The following is a 20,580-nucleotide window of genomic DNA, read 5'->3' as shown; positions in this document are numbered from 1 at the left end:
CGGCCTGCTGGCCCCTGAGGCTCACCTTGGAGCACCCCACCTTCCTGACCTTAAGGCAGACGCCAGGGCCACGTTCCTAAGAGCCACTCCACCTCCCCCCTACAGCCCCTGAAGTGCATCATCAAGCACCCAAATGGGACCCAAGAGACCATCCTCCTGAACCACACCTTCAACGAGACCCAGATTGAGTGGTTCCGTGCCGGCAGTGCTCTCAACAGGATGAAGGAACTGCAGCAGCAGTGAGATCCAGCCCAGCTCCCCTGCCCGCCTGCCCCTCGGACCCTGCAGCGGGGTCCCCAGTACAGCCCACGCGTCATCAGAACTGGATCTGCCCCGATCCAGCCATGGTTTCCTGCTCGAGACAGTGGGGTCAGACCTCCTGGCCTCCCTTCCCTCAGCCGGCCGACTGACCCATGGTTGGGGGGGGGGGGGGGTATTCTTAAAAGAATGTTCCGGCTCCCCTGCCTTCCCGTTTTTAGTCTGTTTCAGATCTTGAGCAACTCCGTTCAACTGTATTTATTTTTGATGAGAAGACTCCATTTAAAATTTTTCTCCCGCCTCATTTCACTGGTGGCTCAAGGATTTTAAAGAAACTTTACTCTTATGAAAAAATAAGAATCCAAACTCAGTGACTGTCCCCGTGTGAGAGTGGTGGTGTCCGTACACGGTACCGACTCCAGGGCTCAGGGTGGGTTTTTGTAGCAGTCAGCAGACACTCCCGCTGGACCTGCCACTGCAGTGAAGGGCAAGTGACACAGTGGCCTGCCCACAGGGCAGCCTCCCCTCCCCCCAACATCTGCACAGCTTCCCTCACGTTCCAGGAGGTAGGGTCCAAGATGAATTGGATCCTGCCCTGCCCTGGGCACAGGGTCAGCCCCCCAGACACCCGAGCGGGGCACAGACCCAAGGCCACAGCCGGTCCGGGCTGTGCACGGTCCCCTGGCCCACGGCACCGGGTGGCAGGGGGCACTTCCAGCTGCTCCTGGAGTGACGTCCGCACCCCGGTGCCCATGCAAGCTGAGGAGGCCAAGGAAGGAGGCGCACTCCATGGAGGGCACACGATTTGCCTGATAGAAATCCGGCATCCGGTGGGCGCTAGAGAGCAAGCCTGCCCGCGGGTTCTGCAGGAGTGAAGCAGCAGGAGGAATCTGGAAAGCCATTCTGCTGAATAAACAATGCGGTGTTTGCCCTCGCTGGGGACCTGGCGTCACCAGCAGACCCTGAGTGTTCCTGGCGTGGCCAAGGTCTGAAAGTGACAGCTGTACGGCTGGTCACCAGTCCTGACCTTACGCCAGCTAAGCTGACAGCCTCCACTTGGCTTGATGGCGCTGGCTGGGCTGAGTCCAGGCCCCCACCTTCCAAACACCAGTGGGGGAGGGGAAGTGACAGGAGCTATAGCTACCCCAGGCTGGCCTCTCGCTCTTATTTTAGGGAGGCCACCAAACTTAGCCCAGAGCCCAGCCTGAGACCAACAATGTCAACCCCCACATCCCGCCAGAGGGGAGGTCATCTCCAGAAGTGGCCTGGGGAGAGGACACGCTGTCTCAGCTGTGGCAGCTTGGGGACCTTACATCACTGGTTCCTCCCTGACTGATGTGGCCTTGATTTATTAAATGTCTCTGGCAGAGGTCCACAGGGACAGTGGGGCCTCGGGGGAAGCTTGAGCAGGAGCAGGGCCAGGATGCAAGGCACACACTCTGCAGAGCTGGTGTCTTCACGGCCAGCGGCACCACCTCCCCAGGGGCTGGGCTGGGGTCTGCAGGACCAGGCAAGGTCCGCCGTTGAGCCCCCGTGCTAGCTGCTGGTCCACCAGGACAGAAGGCCCAGGCCTGGCTCACTGATGGATCCCTGCCGGGGGTAGAGAAAAAACAGGCACGTTGCGTCTACCTTCGGGCCTCAGGAGACTCAGGAGGCAGGGGGGCCACCCTCCTGGGTGCCCTGCATGGGCCAAGGGAGTAGCGAGGCAAGCTCATGCCAGCCACAAGGACCTGGGGAGATCCAGGAGCCATGCAGCACCCAGCTGGCCACATGGGAACACAGCCCGGACTCCCCTCTCCAGCCCCAGCAAGGTCAGGTATCCTTCCGCAGCCCCAGGCCTGCCCAGACACGGGCACCGGCAGGCCAGTCCTGGGCATGCTCCAAGAAAGGCTCGAGAAAGGCCCAGCAACCCCGAGCCCCAGCCTCCAAACACAGAGGAGATGCCCTCGGCCACCCAGATTTTTGACAACCTGCGGCACGTTATACCCGCAAACCCTACTAGCAGGCCCTGGAGATGCATCCTACTTTGTCACACGCCACTGTCTGACTTCGTGAGGGTAGACACCAGGCTGGTCGCAGCTCTGCGGCCACCCCATGCCCACGGGGGCTCGGGTTCGGGAGCAGCCGCCATGGAGGGTCACCGGCCCCTGAACCCCCTCCCCAGCCCCTGCCTTGCTCTCTCCCTCAGCGCCTTGTCACCTGGCGTGGGCTCTGTCCCGACCGCAGGCAGGTCAGACACTGCTATCCCCCCAGCGCTGTGGCAGCTTACCCGCCCCCACGAGCCTCAGGCCATGGCCAAGGGGACAGGCTCCCCCGGGAGAGTGACCGCCTAAGACACACCCACAGGGACAGGGGTTCCAGGCGGGGAACCCCAAGCCAACACCCTAGGAAGTGGCTCCCGCCACCCGGTTCCCCGCCATGCGGCGTCCGCACAGCTCACCACAAGCGTGTACGGAGCCTCCTTCTTTGGCAGCTCCTCACTGGAAGACGTGGCTTCGGCCGAGCTGGGCCCCGTGGGGGACGTGTCCACAAAGCTCTCATCCACCACCCGGAAGCGGATCTCCTCACCGGTGTCCATGTACAAGTCGTGCGCTCCTTCCTCCGTCTCGTACTCCCACACCCACACCTGCTCCGCCTCGTCACTGGGCGCGGCGCGGGGTCAAGGTAACAACGGGGGCGAGGAGCCCACAGGAAACCCCAGGAAAACCCAATTCTAGGGGGAGAGCTCCTTGGCTGGGGTGTCAAGGAGAAGCAAGGCCGGGCAAGGTGTGGGCTGCCACCAGAGCAGGAAGGCGGCTCAGGCGCAGAGCGAGTCTCGCCTCTTGCTGCCCAGGGCCCTTTTCCTGCGGGTCGGACTCGGGCCAACTGCCACGTTCGGGCCTCTGCTCCACAAGCGGGGACGGGGCCAGGCCCGCCGTCTGTGCTTCAGGGTGCTGCGTGCAGAACGGGGCGGTAGCAAGGCCTGGCTGCCTGGCCTGGCCTCGCGGGGCTGTGGCGAGGAGGGGACATGGCCACACACACGAGAAGTGCTTTCCACTGGCCGCAGCCGGCCCTGCAGTGCTAGCCAAAGCCACCCCGTGTTCTCTCACAGTGCGACCCCACAGTCCTTTCCAGCCCTGCCCTGTGACAACAACCAGCACAAGGACCTTCCCGGGTTTCAGAAGGACAGACATGGCAAATGGAAGGTCACCGGCCCGAGGGCCCGCAGCCAGCGGGAGGTCCAGCCAGGCAGGGCCAGGTTTTCTGACGAGCCCGCCCCTGGTCCGCCGTACATGCACACGGGCCCAGCCACACACCGGCCCAGCCGCGGTGGCCTCGAGAGCTGGTGAGGGCAGCGCCCTGCAAACCCCTGCAAAGCCCCAGGCCCCTCGCTCAGCCCACGCAGAGCAGCCAGCGCGCCCTCTAGTGGCGGCCCCGCGTGCCAGGTCCCCTGCTGGGCACTGTGGGCACAGTCCTGACAAGACAGGGTCCGTTCTGGTGAGCAGTCTCAGCGAGGACCCCAGAAACAGCCCCAGTGCAACAGGGCAAGGGCCGGCGTGGGGCAAAGGGGGAACCCAGCGGAGGGAAACAGCCCAGCCCAGCATCAGGCACAGTCAAGCCCTCAAACGCCAGCCAACGGTACTGTTTGCACAGCAGGGAAGTAGGGAGGCGAGCCCCACAGGGCAAACCTCTCCAGGGCGAGGATTCTGGAGTGATCCCTGAGAGGACAACCTAAGCAAAGTGAACAGAGCACCACCTACACGCCCAGGCACGTGGACACCACCACGGTCAGCATGGGAAGCACGGGCAGGTCAGCACTTCCAGGGCACAAGTGTGGGCTGGGCAGTGGGCACGGAGATCAGCAGTACCGGCCCACAGGAGCCAGGGTCACCGGAAGGAGCATAGACTGTCCTTTGGAAAGACCTGAGCTCCCCTGTGCCCCACTTTAACCTTGGGAGGATACAACTTGGCTGGCTGCTGCAGAGACTCAGGGGGGATGAGAATGTCGTCGAAGAACCCTAGAGAGACTGGAACAAATGAAGAAAGTGACAGCATGGGACATGGCAGTTGTCGCCATGGAAATGGGAACCCCCTCCCCCCCACACACACATACCTCAGATCCCTGCGCCTCTACCTACGCCATTTAGCCACCAAAACTTATGCTGGACACCATGCAAAATAGGGTCTGGTGAGCACCTGGGCCCGAGGTGAGCAAGGTCTCACAGGGAAGCCCCCCGGCTGGCCAAGGCCCTGCACTGTTACGTGAGCACGAGGGGGCTGCGTATCCTCCACACACGAGCTTCCCTGACAGCACAGCGTCTGAATCTGACCCTCCCCACCCCCCCCCCAACCATGTGGCCCAGCACAGAAGCTGAAGGGAGGCCTAGGCCGGGCCCCTTGCCCCGAGTGCTCCCAGGCCTTTACCGTGCACTCCCTCCGGGCTGCAGCCTTTGATCCTGCCGATCAGAATCTCATCCAGGAACGGATGGAACACCACATAGCGAAAATGGACTGGAAGTGAAGGAAGAGCGTCAGTGATGAGCAGGCACATGAGCAATGGCCCAGGCTTCCCAGGGCCGACTCCACTGGCTGGCCCACTGACCTGGACGCCCTGCAGCTACCCCGGAGTCTGCTGGGCACTCCACACCCCGTACCCCTGTGGGTCCAGACCCGCCAGCTGAACTAGGGGGACCCACACCTCGTCCCCCGCAAGGCCACAGCACAGCCCCCATAACAGGCCAGCAGCAGAGGCCCTGGACCCAAGGGCTGGCCCCCAAACCCAGCAGACAAGTCACTCCTGAACCCAGACTCTGGGCCGCAGATGACTCCATAGTCCACTCCCACTCTTCCTCTAGACTTACTCCCTTAAATTCTAAAATGGGCAGAAGCAACTGGCAAAGGGAGCCAGGTTTGGAAACAAGTTCTCCGTCTCCCTCTGATGGGAGTTTGCCCCAGGCATAGCTCTGACCTGGAACAGGATGCTAAAAGTGCCTTGAGATTCAGGGGGGCCACGGGGACGCAGAGGCAAGCACCCAACAAAAATTCCTCTGTGGGTTCTCAGGCCCTGCCCTAGGTGGTTGCGGTCACCACACCCCCGGGAAAGTATCAGGTGAGGTCTGTGCCCACATCACAGCCTGATCCACAGGTCCGGCGGGAGCCGTTACCTCATCACTCCTGCCCCTTCGAGCCCCAAAGGGGTGAGCAACATGGACCCCAACACCGCCAGAGCTAGCAACCACACGAGGCTACTTCCTGCTGGTCACGCAGTGCCCATCGCAACCCACCCACACCAGTGGTCAAGGCTTCCCCGCTGTGACGATGGGGAAGCGGTTTGGACAGCTGCGCAGGCCGCTCAGCCACACGCCCTTCCACCCTGTTCTGCCATGGGAAGACCCCGAGACTTTCGGGACCAGCAAACGGCCACAGGGTGGAATGTGCCTTCCTCTGGCAGCTTCCATCCCGAACACGGGCTGCAGCCACTAACCTACTCCGCCGACGCTGCCCAGGGCCAGTAGGGCCCGGCGGCCCCGGCTCCTTCCAGGCTGCTGCTGCGCAGCCCCACCAGGCAGGATGCCTGAGGAAAGCAGAGGAGGCAGGTGGTACCCCCTCCCTCCCTGTGACGAGCGCGTCATGCTGACCTTGCAGAGAGCAGATGAGGGCAGCCAGCGGTCACAAGTCCACAGGATGGAAAAACCCTGTCCCCCATGTGACCCAACGTTCGGCTCAGCTTAGCAAATCCCCACAGAGCCTCCCACCAAGTGTGTGCCAGGGCCGGTTTGGGCACTGGGCTTATGGGGGCAGAACGGCAGGTGGTCTCGTGCCCAGGGAGCTCGAGTCTGGAACAGCCACAGCCGAAGGCACATGGTGGCCAATCCAAGCACCCACCAACAGGTGAGCGGATGAACATCACGCAGTCTATCCGTATAATGGAATATTACTCGGTCTTAAAAAGGGAGTACAGACACACTGAATGACACGGATGAACCTCAAGGATGCTATGCTACGTGAAATAAACCAGTTACAGAAGACCGCATACTGTGTGATTCCATTTATCCAAAATGTCCAGATTAGGCGAATCCAGACACAGAGGGTAGATCAGTGGTTGTCCACGGCTGGAGGAGGGAGAATGAGAAGTGACTGATAGGTGCGTGGTTTCTTTTTGAGGTGGGGAAAATGTTCTGGAATTAGATCATGGTGATGGTTGCACAGCTCTATGAATATCCTAAGAGCTACTGAATCGTAAGCTTTACAAGGGTGAATTTTGTGGCATGTAGATTAGATCTCAATTAAAAACAAAAAGGAGGCCACAGCCCAGCGGGAGGGCCAGCCGGGGCAGTGCTGTATTTGGAGCCATCTCCCAAGAGCCCCACCTAAAGTTCCAGGGTGTTTCATGGGCAGATGGGAAGCCTGGAAAGCCAGAACGGGTGGGTCTGCAGGGTAAGAGGAAGACCTTGTCCCAGGAGAAGCAGGTCTGCCTGGGGACGTGGTGAGTTTGTGCTAAGGGCAGACACTGTCCCCCCTTACGTGCAGTAACCCGGAGAAAAATTCACAGACACAGAAAGTACAACAGTGAGGGTGCCTGGTGGCTCAGTGGTTGAGTATCTGCCTTCGGCTCAGGCTGTGATCCCAAGATCCCGGGATCGAGTCCTGCATTGGGCCCCTCACAGAGATCCTGCTTCCCCCTCTACCTGTGTCTCTGCCTCTCTGTGTGTGACTCTCATGAATAAATAAATAAAATCTGGGACGCCTGGGTGGCTCAGCGGTTGAGCACCTGCCCCTGGCTCAGGGCATGATCCTGCAGTCTCAGGATCGAGTCCCACATCAGGCTCCCTGCCTGGAGACTGCTTCTTCCTCTGCCTACACCTCAGCCTTTCTCTCTCTGTGTCTTTCATGAATACGTAAATAAAGTCTTTAAAAAATAAAAAAATAAATTAAATAAAATAAAATCTAAAAAAAAAAAAAGTACAATAGTGGACTCCAGAGCCCCGGAGAGGGGTGGAATGAAGGCGGAATGTGTAAGAGGGACAGAGTGTGAGTCTGGAAGGACTGAAAGGTTGGTGGTGATTCCACAACGATGACTATACACGATGCCACGGAGCTGTGCACTAAAAATAGTTAAAATGGTAAATTTTATATTATACGTATCGTAGCACAACTTAGGGGAAAAAACAATGGAACAAAGCAAATGGTGGGCACGACACCAGTCCCAGCTCAGAGCAGGGCAGGGGTGGCAGGGCCAGTCAAGAGGGGCTCCCCTGGGGGAGGCCAGGTCTGGCCAGCCTCGGGAGCATGGGGCACATGGCACTGGCACCTGTTACAGTGACAAGAGATGAGGCTGAACGGAGCTCGGTGTTACAAGTCACAAAGGCGCACTTTGTGGAGACACTTGCTGAGACAAGTGATGCAATCTGGCCCTGGCGGTGGTGGGGGAGGGGGGTTGGAAGTACAAGGTAATAAGCAAAAGAAGAGTCCTCAAGCCAAAAGTGGAGGCAGGTATGGAGAGGCCCTGCTCCGCACACCCTGGCCACAGCCCTGGGTGAGGCAGTGGACGGGGTGGCGGCCGGAATGGGCAGGGGAGGAGGGTCAGCCTTGACACGTGGTGATCCCGTGACACATGCTATGATCCCCACAACATACCACCACCCCATGCGGTGCTCTGTGGCCCAGGCCAGGCTTCACAGCTGCACATGGTGACCCCATTTTACAGATAAGGAACCCGAGACCGAGAGAGGCAAGTTACCTGCTCAAGGTCCACACGGGACGGGGGGAAGCAGAATTAAATCCAGGACCGTGTGACCTGCCCTAATCCTCACACCCGTTCCCAAGGACACAGGGGGCCCAGGGTGAACTAGGGTTGGGGGACAGTGAAAATCTTACACCAAGTGGCAGAAACAACCAAATGAAAGAACAGAACTTCAATTTTAACTTTTCCAGTTTTCCTTGAAGTTCTGGCACCTCTTACCACTCGTCTCCAGAACACCACCTAAAGGCAGACTGGGCTTGGCTGGAGTGCGTTCTTCTCTGTAAAGAGGCCCTGTGGTTTTTTTTTTTTTTTTTTTTTTTTTTTTTTTTTTTTTTTTTGAGGCCCTGTGGTCTTATTTTCACGTCACCATTTTATTTTTCTGCTAAATGTTCCGAGCGCGTACCAATCCAGCCTGTTTCCTAGGGCTGCCTGCAGAGCTTGGCGATGTCTCTGTGGACTCGAGTGTCTGGATTCCTGGACACAGACACCAGGCAGCCTCATGGTGCGTTCTGGAATGCTCCACATCTCTGTGCCCAGAGGCTGACCGAGACAGGGCTCCTCACACTTCCTCATGCGAGCAGCACCCAGCTCCTCGTTCTAATGCGTGCGGGCTCACCTCCAGAGGCTGGGATTCACAGGCCTGAGCGCCAAGCTGATGGCCAGCTGCAGGCCTACACTCTGGTTAGCCCCGAACCACCTCAGGGGCCCCCTTTCCCTCTGCTTCTGATGTGGCTGGGTCCTGGGAGGAGAGGGAAGGGTCCCCACTCCCTCCCTGAGAACTCTAGCCAAGGTAACACCCTCCCTACACGTCCAGGTCTGGTAACCAACCTTCCCTTCCAGGAGCACACCTCTTTGCTGTGACTGCAGCGCCTCCTATCGAGAGGTGGAATCTATTTTTCCTTCCCTCACCGCCAGCCTCAGCCAGGAGTCCTGCTCTGGCCAATGGGATTTAGGCAGAGGCTTGAAAAGCTGCTCCTACAGGGGCTCAGCTGCACCATGGTGCCTTGATCTCCGGGAAGGAAAGATGAGACCATGTGCAGCAGAGATGAGCCACCCTCGTGCCCACCCCCAACCAACCAGTCTGCCAACCACCAGACACAGGAGGCCACCCTACCCCATCCAGCCCTGGACAGGCCAGCCCGGAAGAACTCATTTAGCAGATCCCAGAATCAGGAGAAATAGTTCAAATCAATGAGTCACGGAGCCCCATGTGCCAAGGTCCCGTCCAAAGACCTTTGCACATATTATTATTCTCACAATGTCCTGTGATATAAAATCTACTGTTAACTACATCTCACAGCAAGGAAACAGGCACGGAGTGGTTAGTCTCACAGCACGTAATCGGCATAGCTGGGACTGGAATCCAGGGGCTACACGTACTCATTATGTCCCAGGGCCCCTTAAAGTCCCCTCCCCTCCAACCTGCCTCCTCCCCAAGACAGATCCACTCCCCTCTGCTCTCCACATTTTTATTTTATTTTTTTTAAGATTTTATTTTTAAGTAATCCCTACACCCAATGTGGGTCTTGAACTCACAACCCTAAGATCAAGAGTCACATGCTGTACCAAATGAGCAAGCCAGGTGCCCCTGCTCCCCACTTTTAACCCAACACTGACCATGCCAGTGCCACCCGACACCTGTCTGGCCACCCCCCCAACCAGAACTGAGCAGCCTGAGGACCAGGAAGAGCAGAGCTCGGTAATAAGCGAGACCACAGGGGGCACAGACTCGGAGCCACAATCTCAGAGCCAGAGAGGCCTCAAGAATGGTCTTGTGCAGGGCCTCTGGGAGGCTCAGTCAGTTAAGTGATGGACTCTTAGCCCAGCTCAAGTCTTGATCTCAGGGTCATGAGATCAGTCTCTCGCTCTCTCAAATAAACCAATAAATCCTTAAAAAAGAAAAAGAAGGGATCCCTGGGTGGCGCAGCGGTTTGGCGCCTGCCTTTGGCCCAGGGCACGATCCTGGAGACCCGGGATCGAATCCCACGTCAGGCTCCCAGTGCATGGAGCCTGCTTCTCCCTCTGCCTGTGTCTCTGCCTCTCTCTCTCTCTCTCTCTCCGTGTGACTATCATAAATAATAAATAAAAATTAAAAAAAAAAGAAAAAAAAAAAAGAAAAGGCAGCCCAGCTGGCTCAGCGATTTGACGCCGGCCTTCGGCCCAGGGCGTGATCCTGGGGTCCCAGGATCGAGTCCCACATCGGGCTCCCTGCATGGAGCCTGCTTCTCCCTCTGCCTGTGTCTCTGCCTCTCTCTCTCTCTCTCTCTCTCTGTCTCTCATGAATAAATAAATAAAATCTTTTTTTTTTAAATAAATTTTTATTTATTTATGACAGTCACACAGAGAGAGGGAGAGAGGCAGAGACACAGGCAGAGGGAGAAGCAGGCTCCATGCACCGGGAGCCCGATGTGGGATTCGATCCCGGGTCCCCAGGATCGGGCCCTGGGCCAAAGGCAAGCGCCAAACCGCTGCGCCACTCAGGGATCCCAAATAAAATCTTAAAAAAAAAAAAAAGAATCACCTTGTCCACCATTTCTTATAGACAAGGAAACTGAGGCCCAGACGGGAAGATTCTGTTCACTGTCACACAGTCCATTGCTGGCAGAGTCAGGACTAGGCCTCGGGTCTCCCAATCCCTAGACCAGGAGTCCCACAACCAAAAATCCCAAGGAGGAAAAGGCACCTACCTTTGGTGTGCGATGCGCCATCCCCTGGGAACACATAGGCGTCCTCCAGCCTGGTGATGTCGAACAGACAGATGCAGAGCCCCACGCTGTACACGACCTATGGGCATCGACGTACATACATATATACGTACAAACGCGCGTGCACACAGAGGACACAGAGGCCCAGCTCCCCAGCATTCTCTCCTGAGACCCTCACCACTCGGGGCAGCTAGAAACGAGTTGGGGCACCGTCTGAGGTATCCAAGGGTAAGGAGCCTCCAAAGGATGCGGCACTCTGGAAGGAGGAGGGCCTTTGTGACAAGACAGATCCAGGTTACAGCGCCAGTTCCACCACCCACTATGTGACCTCCAAGGTCACTTCTCTGAGCCTCAGTTTCCCCCATCTGCAAAACTGGACCAACCAGGCTGCAGGTGTGTTAAATAACAAGAGGTAATGGATGTGACACCCATGCCAGCATCTGACTCACATGCTGGAAGTAGTAACAGTCAGTCAACACAGATCACTATTATTACCAGTAAGGATCACTGGCAGGGAAACCCTAAACCTACACTCCCCAAAGTCTCCGGCTCTTGCTGGAGCTCATGGCTCAGTGAATGTCAGAGTCCGGGCTAAACCCCACCTGCTCACAAAGTATCAGGCACACAGCCGTGGCCACAGGGACTGAGGGTGGCAGAGGGACACGTGCCCGAGGCTCTGAGACTAGACACAGGGCATCTCATACCCCATGCCCACCATGCCCCAAATCACCAGCCTGCTTACCTGCCACCAGTGTCATCACCTCCCAATACACACCCTGCAGGACTGTTCAAGGATTAGCAAGAAGCTCAGAGAACTCCAAGTCCGGGCCGGACCTCACCACAATGAGCCACAGAGCCTGGCTGCCTTGCACAAGATCTGTGCCCTTGGGAGGCCTGGATGGGATCGTGTCCCGCACTGGGTACCTGCATGGAGCCTGCTTCTCCCTCTGCCTGTGTCTCCGCCTCTCTTTGTGTGTCTCTCATAATTAAATAAATAAAAGCTTAAAAAAAAAAAAAAAGATCTGTGCCCTTGGCCAGACCACAGACCTCTTCTGTGCAGCTTCCTCTCAAATGATTCTAATATAAAAGACTCGTCTGAACAGGTCCCTGAAGGACCCGTACCCCAAAGGGCTACATTCCCTTCTTGGACTTTTAACAGCTTTTTTTTTTTTAATTTATTTATTTATGATAGACACAGAGAGAGAGAGGCAGAAACACAGGAGGAGGGAGAAGCAGGCTCCATGCCAGGAGCCCGATGTGGGACTCGATCCTGGGACTCCAGGATCGCACCCTGGGCCAAAGGCAGGCGCTAAACCGCTGAGCCACCCAGGGATCCCCTTTTTTTTAAACAGTTTTTTTTTTTTTTTTTTTTTTTTTTTACTTTTTTTACCTTCTTGGACTTTTCACACCTTCTGTCACCACTATGCTCACACTTCATCCCTCCACTGACCCCCTCTACCTTCTACCTCACAACGTAACTGGAAGCCAATCACTAAGGACTTCATGAGTTCTCTCCACCAACAGCTGCAAACAACTCCCTTCCATGATCTCAGCCTCTATCTACAGAAGGGACTGGCCTCCTGTCTAAAGCCAGCCAACCTTCCTCCTGCTCCTTCTCAGCCTATCACCTCCTGCTATTCTACAGATGGAAATCAATACTGCCATGACATCCTGCAGGCCCCATGTGGTTTGGCTCCTGCCACCTTTCCAGCTTACTCTCCTCTCTTCCTCTCCAGGCCACACCAGTCCTCCTCCAGGTTATGATGGATGAAATATTCCCTCCTGCCGCAGGGCCTTTACACATGCAGTTTCCTTTGCCTGCCCAACTCTTCTCTCTGCACAGCCCTTTCCCACTCTCAAAAATGAATCCCCAGGGTACCTGGGTAGCTCTGTTGGTGAAGCATCTGCTTTGGGCTCAGGTCATGATCCCAGGGTCCTAGGATTGAGTCCCAAGTCAGGCTCCCTGCTCAGCAGAGTGCTTCTCCCTCCCCCTCTGCCCCCCACCGTGCTTGTGCTTTCTCTCTTTTTCTCTTTCAAATAAATAAAATCTTCATTTTTTTAAAAGATTTTATTTATTTATTCATGAGACACAGAAAGAGAGAGAGAGAGAAAGAGGCAGAGACACAGGCAGAGGGGGAAGCAAGCTCCCTGCAGGGAGCCCGATGTGGGACTGGATCCCAGGACTCCAGGATCACGCCCTGGGCCAAAGGCAGGCGCTAAATTGCTGAGCAGTTTAGTCAGGCATCCCAAAATCTTCATTTAAAAAAAAATATATATTTATTGGGACACCTGAGTGGCTCAGTGGTTGAGCGTCTGCCTTTGGCTCAGGGCATGATCCCAGATTCCTGGGATCGAGTCCCACATCGGGTTCCTTGCATAGAGCCTGCTTCTCCTCCCTCTGCCTGTGTCTCTGCCTCTTTCTGTGTCTATCATGAATCAATAAATAAAATCTTAAAAAAAAGGATATATTTAACAGAGAGAGAGAACGCGTGCGCTCCTTGCATGGAGCCTGCTTCTCCCTCTGCCTCTGTGTCTCTCATGAATTAATAAACAAAATCTTAAAAAAAAAAAAAGAATAAATCTCCTGATGGTTAACTCTATTTATTTGCGAGACAGAGACAGCGCAAGAGAGCATGAGCAGGGAGGAGAGGGAGAAGCAGACACCTCACTGAGCAGGGAGCTGAATGTGGGGCTCAATCCCAAGACCCTGCGATCAGGAGCTGAAGGCCGATCCTTCAGGGACGGAGCCACCCAGGGGCCCCTTAATGATGGTTAACTCTAAACCACTGTCCATCTTCACAGACACAGTGTGTGACAGCCATCATTATTTCCATTTTACAAATGGAAGCTGAGGCCCAGAGCGGGTAATCCAACAGGGTGCAATCTGGCATTTCCCCAGTTTCTGTTTTGACTCCAACATCCCACGTGCAGGTGAAGTAACTGAGCTCGGAGAAGTTAAGCTACTTGTCCAAGGCCAGGGTTTGGCGTGACCGGGGAGGCCTGCAGCGGGCAGGAGGGCAGCGCTGGGCCTCCCGTGCCAGGGCCTGTCAGCGACCCCGTGGGCCCCCGGTACCTTGTTGGCCAACTTTTTGTTCAGCTCCTCGGCAATGGAGTCGTTGAGCTTCCTCTCAAACTGCCACGGGGGGATCCGCACGGTGTCCACCATCTCCACCAGGACGAACATCGCGCCTGCGCCGGGGCCCTGGGGGCGGGAGGCTCAGTCACGCGCCGTGTGGGGCGGTGGGCGTTCCCGAACCCCCTCGGGCGCGTCCCCGCCGCTGAGCGCCCCCCACGCACACACCCAGGCCGGCGGAGGGGCTGCGCGGTGCGGCGCCGGGTACCCCGTGCGGGGCGTGTGCAGCCTCTGCAAACTGAGGAAACTGAGGCTCAGCAGGAGACGCCCTCGCTCCAGCGAGAGAGCGCGAGCACCCGCCGCACGACCCGGTCCCGCCACGCGCCACGCGCCGCCATGCACCGCGCTCCCACGCGCAGCCGACTTCGGGCGAGATTCCGAATCCCGTCGCTTCCGGAGAACAGACCAATAAGAAGCCTCTGCCCGCCCCCCAACGCGACGCGGCGCGACGTAGGGCGGGGCCTCCCCGTGGGCCCCCGCGGAGCCGGCCGCCCTTCGACCGCGCTTCCTGGTTGCTAGGCAACGTGGGCGCGATCCCGACCTCACCTGCCCGGCGGGGCTGTCGCTCTTCCTCTCCGTCCCGGGCGGGGCGGTGCGCTGCGCCCGGCCAGAGGGATCCTCTCAAAAGCCGGCACAGTTTGCTTAGACCCCTTCAGGACCCTGGAAGCGGGAGATTTATCTGGAAAGGAGCAGGCGGGACCTTTCTGGGGTGATAGGAATGTTTCCTATCTTCTTCTAGGGGGGTGGGTTACACAGGTGGGGGCCTGGCAGTCAGTAGGGCATGCAGCTCTTGTTAACAGGGTTGTGAGTTCAAGCCCTACATTGGGCATAGAGGTTACTTAAAAATAAAATCTTAAACAAAAAACAAAAAACAACGCATCAAACTTGACAGTTAAGATCGTTGCACTTAAGTAGGCAGATTACATCTCAATTGAAAAATGATCATTGGGGATCCCTGGGTGGCTCAGTGGTGGCTCGGCGGTTTAGCGCCTGCCTTGGGCCGGCCGAGGGCGTGATCCTGGGCTCTGGGGATCGAGTCCCACATGGGGCTCCCTGCCTGTACGGAGCCTGCTTCTCCTTCTGCCTGTGTCTCTGCCTCTATTTCTCTCTGTGTTTCTCATGAATATATAAATACATAATCTTAAAAAAAAGAAAGAAAAGAAAAGTGATCATGAATTGGACCAAAAAACAACCCCAGTACCTTCCCACTAAATTAATAATAAAGTCTGATACTTTGAAGCACCTGGCTGGCTCAGTCCATGGAGTGTGGGATGATCTCCAGGTTGTGGATTCGAGCCACACCTTGGGCGTAGAAATTACTTAAATAAATTGAGGCTCCTGGGTGGCTCAGTCAGTTAAGCATCTGACTTCAGCTCAGGTTATGATCTCAGGGTCCTGGGAAAGAGCTTTGTGTTGGGCTCCCTGCTCAACATGAGCAGTGTGAAGTCGGCTTCTCCCTCTCCTTCTCCCCCACCCCTCCCCCCTGCTCGTGTGCTCTCTCTAATAACAAATAAATATCTTTTTTTTTTAAGATTTTATTTATTTATTCATGAGAGATACACAGAGAGGCAGAGACACAGACAGAGGGAGGAGCAGGCTCCATGCAGGGGGCCCAATGCAGGACTCCATTCCAGGACCTGGGGATCATGACCTGAGCTGAAGGCAAACACTCAACCACTGAGTCACTCAGGCGCCCCAATAAATAAATATCTTAATAATAAATAAGTCCAGGGATCCCTGGGCGGCTCAGCGGTTTGATGCCTGCCTTTGGCCCAGGGCCCGGTCCTGGAATCCCGGGATCAAGTCCCGCATCGGGCTCCCTGCATGGAGCCTGCTTCTCCCTCTGCCTGTGTCTCTGCCTCTCTCTCTCTGTGTGTGTGTGTCTATCATGAATAAATAAATAAATAAGTCTTTAAAAAATAATAATAATAAATAAGTCCAAAACCTTTATGGTAGCTCACAAGGCTCTGAAGGATCTTGCCTCTACCCACACCACCCATACCCCTACTCACAGCCCCATTTTGTTCTCTCCCCTTGCCATTCCTCACTCATCTTCATATGATAAGTAACATGGACTTGGGCTAAGACAATTTAGTAGCTTGTCCAAGGTCACAGGGCTGCTATGTAGTAGCAGCGCGCTCCTCTAAGCCTCTACAGTGCCTCTAAAAGTTGGTGGGCTGTGGAAATGTACTGTAGTGTATTTAAACCAAATAAAAATTTGAGAACTTAAAAAAAGCCTTGAGAGGCATTCAGAAATGTATGGTGCTTCACTTTGCAGATTTTACACGTGTAGAGATATCTATGTAAGGCTGGCTGCAGTGATACTTAATTTGGCCTTCTCTGCATCCATATTTTTATTTTTAGGTCTGTCTGCCTCTCCTAGGATTTGAGCTACTTGAAGACAGGGGGAAATGCTACTTCAGCTCTTTATTCCCATGATGCCCTAATATCATTTCTAGGAGGTATTCAGGAAAAGTATTTAGGAGATGATATTAAGTCCTCAATCTCTCAAACCTCCCTCTTCCTTGCATTCCCACTGCTGCTGCCCTGATTCAGGCCATCCCATTGCTCCCCTGGAGTTTAGCCACACACCCCAGCTCCTGGCCTCAGTGTCTCCTGTGACTTCCACACTCTCACAAGAACCTTCCCTTCATGAATATCCTCTGCCCAACAGAAAGGTCTGGATTGAACTCAGCCCTTCTCTCCAGTCTTACCTCTCTTCTGTTCTCCAAACACTGGGACGGAGCAAGTTCTTTTAGTCTTGCCTCAAACACTTCTTTACCAGGAAAACTCCTACTCATCCCTCAGAACCCAAACACATTACCTATCTCTTTCATTCACTCAACATACTGTGTGTCCGGCTTTGGAGATCCAGTGGGGAAGAAGAACTGGGCCCTGGGTCCAGCTTCAGCTCAGAAGGGTTGCAGGGAAGAGGGAGAGAGAGATGGAATTTGATTGTCTCAGGGAATTAAAAAAGTACTTCAGCTGATTTATAGGGAGATAAGAACCGGTGAGTTTGGGGACCTCAACAGGGTCTGGATCACAAGGACCTTCTCAATATAATATTCATTAACTTTCAATCCTCACAACAGCTCTATAGTAGGGACTATCATTATCATTATCTGATTTATCTCATTCTCATTTATCTCATCCTTTCCTTTTGCCTCATCTAAAGCAGAGAGAGGTTAAGTAGGTCGTTCAAGGTCACACAGGTAATGAGTTGCAGAGCTGGGATTCAGGCTCCAGAGCCCATGATCCTAACCACTGGGTTGTGCCAAGATGTTAGCCCAAAGACAGCAAAGGGAAGCCTTAGATGGTTAGAACAGGGAAATGACCCAGTGACACATTCGCAGGATGGGCAGTGGGTGGGAAAGGGCTGGGGTGGAAACAAGAGGACCAGGGAGGAAGTTCTTGGGTGGCTCCTCTAAGAGATGGCCTGAGTAAGACTGGTAGCCATGGACAGCGAAGTTGGGCAGAGTCCAGAGGTCCCTGGGGGGTGGTCTCAGCGATAGGGTGGGTGACCTAGGGCCGGAAGTAGGAGGAGCCAGGGCAGGAGGGCTTGCTTCAGGCTGGGTGGTGGCCTGGGTGGCTGGCTGGGTGGTGGGCCTTTCATTCAGATGGGAAATTGGAGGAAGGCCAGACTGAGGGGATGGGGCCAGCCATTGCAGAGCTAGTGCTTTGAGTTCCCAGGCTTCTTGTATGGTATTCAGCTCACACGATTGCAACAGTGATTTGTTGGCACGTTTGGTTTCCTCATTAGGAAAAACAGGGACCGGGCTTCTTTATTAATTCTCTGCGTTGTTCCATGGAAGATTTGAGGTAGCTTACAAAAACACACAAAGACAGTTTGTAAGCTTCTCGACCGACGGCGAAGGACTCCTCTGTCATGGTCCCTCCACATCCTCTGTGCCTAGCCCTGTGTCTGGCACAAGGTCAGGGCTTGTAAATATGTATTATTTGAATGAACAAAAGGATAGCAAAATAATTGCTAAGTGTAGGAGTGAGGGAGGAACAGGGTTGGAAGCTAATCCAGGAGGAGGAGGAGAGTCCAGTGAGTGGTTAAGGGCAGGGAGTTCCCACGCCACAGCCACCGCAGAGAAGCCCATGAACCTCTCAGCGCCTCAGCTATCTCTCTGTAAATGGAGATAATAATAGAACAGATCTCTGATGATTGCCCATTATGGGCGACTGGATAAAAAATATATATGGTGTATCATAGAACAGAATAATGTGAAGCCATAAAAAAAAAGGATGAGAATGTTCTTTGTGTATTGATATGGAATGATATTCAGGATACATTAAGTATAAAAATGCAAGGCACAGCACAGTGTGTATGGGATGTTACCACTTGTGGGAAAAGGGGGAAAATAATATTGTGTGTGTGTGTGTGTGTGTGTGCATGTACATGCGTGCATGCTCTAGAAGGGTTGACAAGCATCTGATGACATGGATGGACTGCAGAGTGAGGCACTGAATGGCTGAGGGCGTGGGAGAGGGAAAGGAGGGAGATTTGCACCAAACGCCCTCTGGAATCTTTGATAATTAGGATCATGAGAATATATTACCTATTCAAAATTTAAATTTAAATTATAAAAATCAATTAAGATTTTTTACATCTTAAAAACACCCCCCTCTCTCAGCCCTCCAGCGAGTGCCCCAATTTCTGCTCCCTTTACCGTCAAAACTTGAAGGTGCTATGGGCGCTTGCAGTCTCCAAGTGCCCTCTTCTTGTCCTCTCTTCCACCTGTTGCATTGAGGTTCTGGCTCCGCCACACAACCCACGCTTTCTGCAGGTCACCGACGACCTCCGCATTGCCAAATGCAGCACTCATGCTCAGTGCTCAGCAGCAGCTGGCTCTTCTGCATCCTTTCCTCACCCCTTCTACCTGGCTCCCAGGGGCCCCCACCCTCCCCACCCCTCCAGGGCCTTCCTCCCATCTCTAGATGTTGGCGGGTCCCAGGCCCACTTTGTGCCATCCCCATGCTTCCTGGTGATCTCATGTGGCCTCGGGCTGTGACCAGCATCCTGCCACCAAGGCTGCCTTGTGGCCATCTCCCCAGATTCCTGTGTCCTCCTGCCTGCTCTGAGGCTCCGTCCAGCAACTCAAGTTTAATCTGGGCCAGAGCGGAACTCCTGGTGGTGAGTCGCCTGTCAACCTGCTCCTGCCACCATCTTCCCATCTTAGAGAATGACTTCCTCTGGTCTCGGGCTGCTCAGGCCCCAACCTGGAGATTATGCTTGCCTCTGCACCTGTGAACGCATCCTGATGCAACTCTTGATCTTGGGGTTGTGAGTTCGAGTCCCATGTTGGGTGCAGAGATTACTTAAAAATAAACTCTTAAAAAAGAAAAGTCCTTCCATGGAGGCCACTGGGAATAGTAATTCTGGAAGAGACCTGAAACAGAGCCTCTCGATAACTTGCCTTCTGTTCTGGCTTGAGCCAAAAGTAAAGTCCAGAAAGTCAACAGGTATTGGTTGGGGGCCACTGTGCATGAAGCCCCACTCTGGGGGCTTGTGCTCTAGAGAGGGGCCTCAGTGGGAAACAGGGAACAAATGTGGAAGATCATGCCAGGCATTGCTATGGAGAAAGGTCACATGAATAATGTGACAGTGAGTGACTAGCACTGCTACTCTAGCTAGGGCAGTCAAGGCCACCTCACACAGAAAGTATGGACAGAGATGATCCTAAATGTTGAGAAGGCTCAGAGTTTTCAGGAATGGGTGTGTGAGGGAGGCCTGACTCACAGCCCATCCCAGCCCTGGGTTGAGGGGAGGTCAGCATGGCTGCTCCAGCCCAGGGTCTCAGGGGGAGGTGCTGAGGGGCAGCTGGGAGCAGGGATTCCTTACCCCATGACAGAGAGTGGTTCCTAATGACTTGAGGGGATTTAAGCAGCTATAGTACAAGGAAACCCTCACCCACAGGCCAGAGGGTAGTCTCCAGCCCTGGGGCCAGGGCCAGGGGACTCCTCTGTCTTCTTCAGTCTCCTGCCTGCTTTGATCTTTACCCTGAACGAGGCTGTGAGGCTGCCAGGGAGACTGTTTGGAGGCAGGAGCATGCATGCCTTCCTGTCTCATTTCAGATGAGGAGCAGGCCTCTTGCCAGGCCCCCCATACCCTACACAACGTGACACCTGTCCTCCTCTTACTTCCTCATCCAGCCACATCACTGACCTTTTGAACATGCAGCCTCCTTTCCTGCCTCTGGGAGTTCACCCATGCTGTTCCATCTTTGGGAAATGTTCTTCCCCTGCTTTTTACAAGACTGGCTCCTTCTCACCCATTGGGATCAGCTTACAAGGGCGCCTTCTCAAAGTGGCCTCTCAGTCCTCAGCAGGTGGACTCAGCCCTGCCAGTCTCCATCCCACCCTGCTTGCTTGTCATCTCCATAACTTGTGGTTATACATTTATTTGTTTGCATACTTGGTACTATGTCTCTTCCAAGATAAGACATGAGCTTTATAAACTCAAGGTGTGCATCTGTCTTGTTCATGGCTGTGTTCCAGCCTGGACCATCTGGCACATGGTAAGGAGTCAATAAATATCTGTCAAGTGTTTGAAGGAATGAACAAATGATGTGGTCAAAGCTGCAGAAAAGGATCTTCTCTGGCTGAAGGGGAGTAGCCAGACTGGAGAAGATGACTGGGGGACAGAAGAGAGGAAGAAAGGAAGAGAGGCCAGGAAGAGGAAGAGAGGATGGAAGCACCAGTCGGATCCATAGGGCGAAATCACTGGAACAGGCTGGAGGGAAGTCCCATGGACA

General features: G+C 54.7%; 2 protein-coding genes across 5 annotated transcripts in view; one reads left to right on the top strand and one right to left on the bottom strand.

The window, feature by feature from the left end:
- ACO2 (aconitase 2) overlaps positions 1-637 on the top strand; it is a 55,974-nt gene extending 55,337 nt beyond the window's left edge. For all 3 annotated transcript variants that reach the window (XM_025458561.3, XM_049115803.1, XM_049115802.1), the window contains exon 18: positions 106-637. In XM_025458561.3, coding sequence (XP_025314346.1) covers positions 106-243 — 138 coding nt within the window. In that variant the 3' untranslated portion in view covers positions 244-637. The remainder of the gene's footprint in view (positions 1-105) is intronic.
- POLR3H (RNA polymerase III subunit H) lies at positions 502-14,226 on the bottom strand. 2 transcript variants are annotated; one of them, XM_025458574.3, is made up of 7 exons: positions 13,988-14,226; positions 13,760-13,888; positions 10,669-10,765; positions 4,663-4,749; positions 4,202-4,265; positions 2,699-2,900; positions 502-1,848 (listed from the first exon to the last, which is right to left on the bottom strand). In XM_025458574.3, exons 2-7 carry the CDS (start codon positions 13,868-13,870, stop codon positions 1,795-1,797), a joined length of 615 nt encoding a protein of 204 aa, XP_025314359.1. In that variant the 5' UTR covers positions 13,871-13,888; positions 13,988-14,226; the 3' UTR covers positions 502-1,794. The 2 variants fall into 2 exon arrangements, with proteins under 2 accessions (XP_025314359.1, XP_025314370.1); XM_025458585.3 differs by lacking the exons at positions 10,669-10,765; positions 13,760-13,888; positions 13,988-14,226 and adding an exon at positions 5,723-5,897.
- Between the last annotated feature and the right edge of the window lie 6,354 nt (positions 14,227-20,580).

This window comes from Canis lupus, chromosome 10 (genome assembly GCF_003254725.2).
Source record: "Canis lupus dingo isolate Sandy chromosome 10, ASM325472v2, whole genome shotgun sequence".
NCBI lineage: Eukaryota > Metazoa > Chordata > Mammalia > Carnivora > Canidae > Canis > Canis lupus.
The sequence above is the reverse complement of the archived record's forward strand: the minus strand, read 5'-3'. Positions and strand labels throughout refer to the sequence as shown.

Coding starts and splice junctions, on each gene's coding strand:
- POLR3H (XM_025458574.3), bottom strand. CDS start 13,870: ATGTTCGTCCTGGTGGAGATGGTGGACACCGTGCGGATCCCCCCGTGG. Junction 4,750..10,668: donor TGGCGCATCGCACACCAAAG/GTAGGTGCCTTT, acceptor CTTCACTTCCAG/TCCATTTTCGCTATGTGGTG. Junction 1,849..2,698: donor AGGCTCCGTACACGCTTGTG/GTGAGCTGTGCG, acceptor TACCCCCGGCAG/GGATCCATCAGTGAGCCAGG.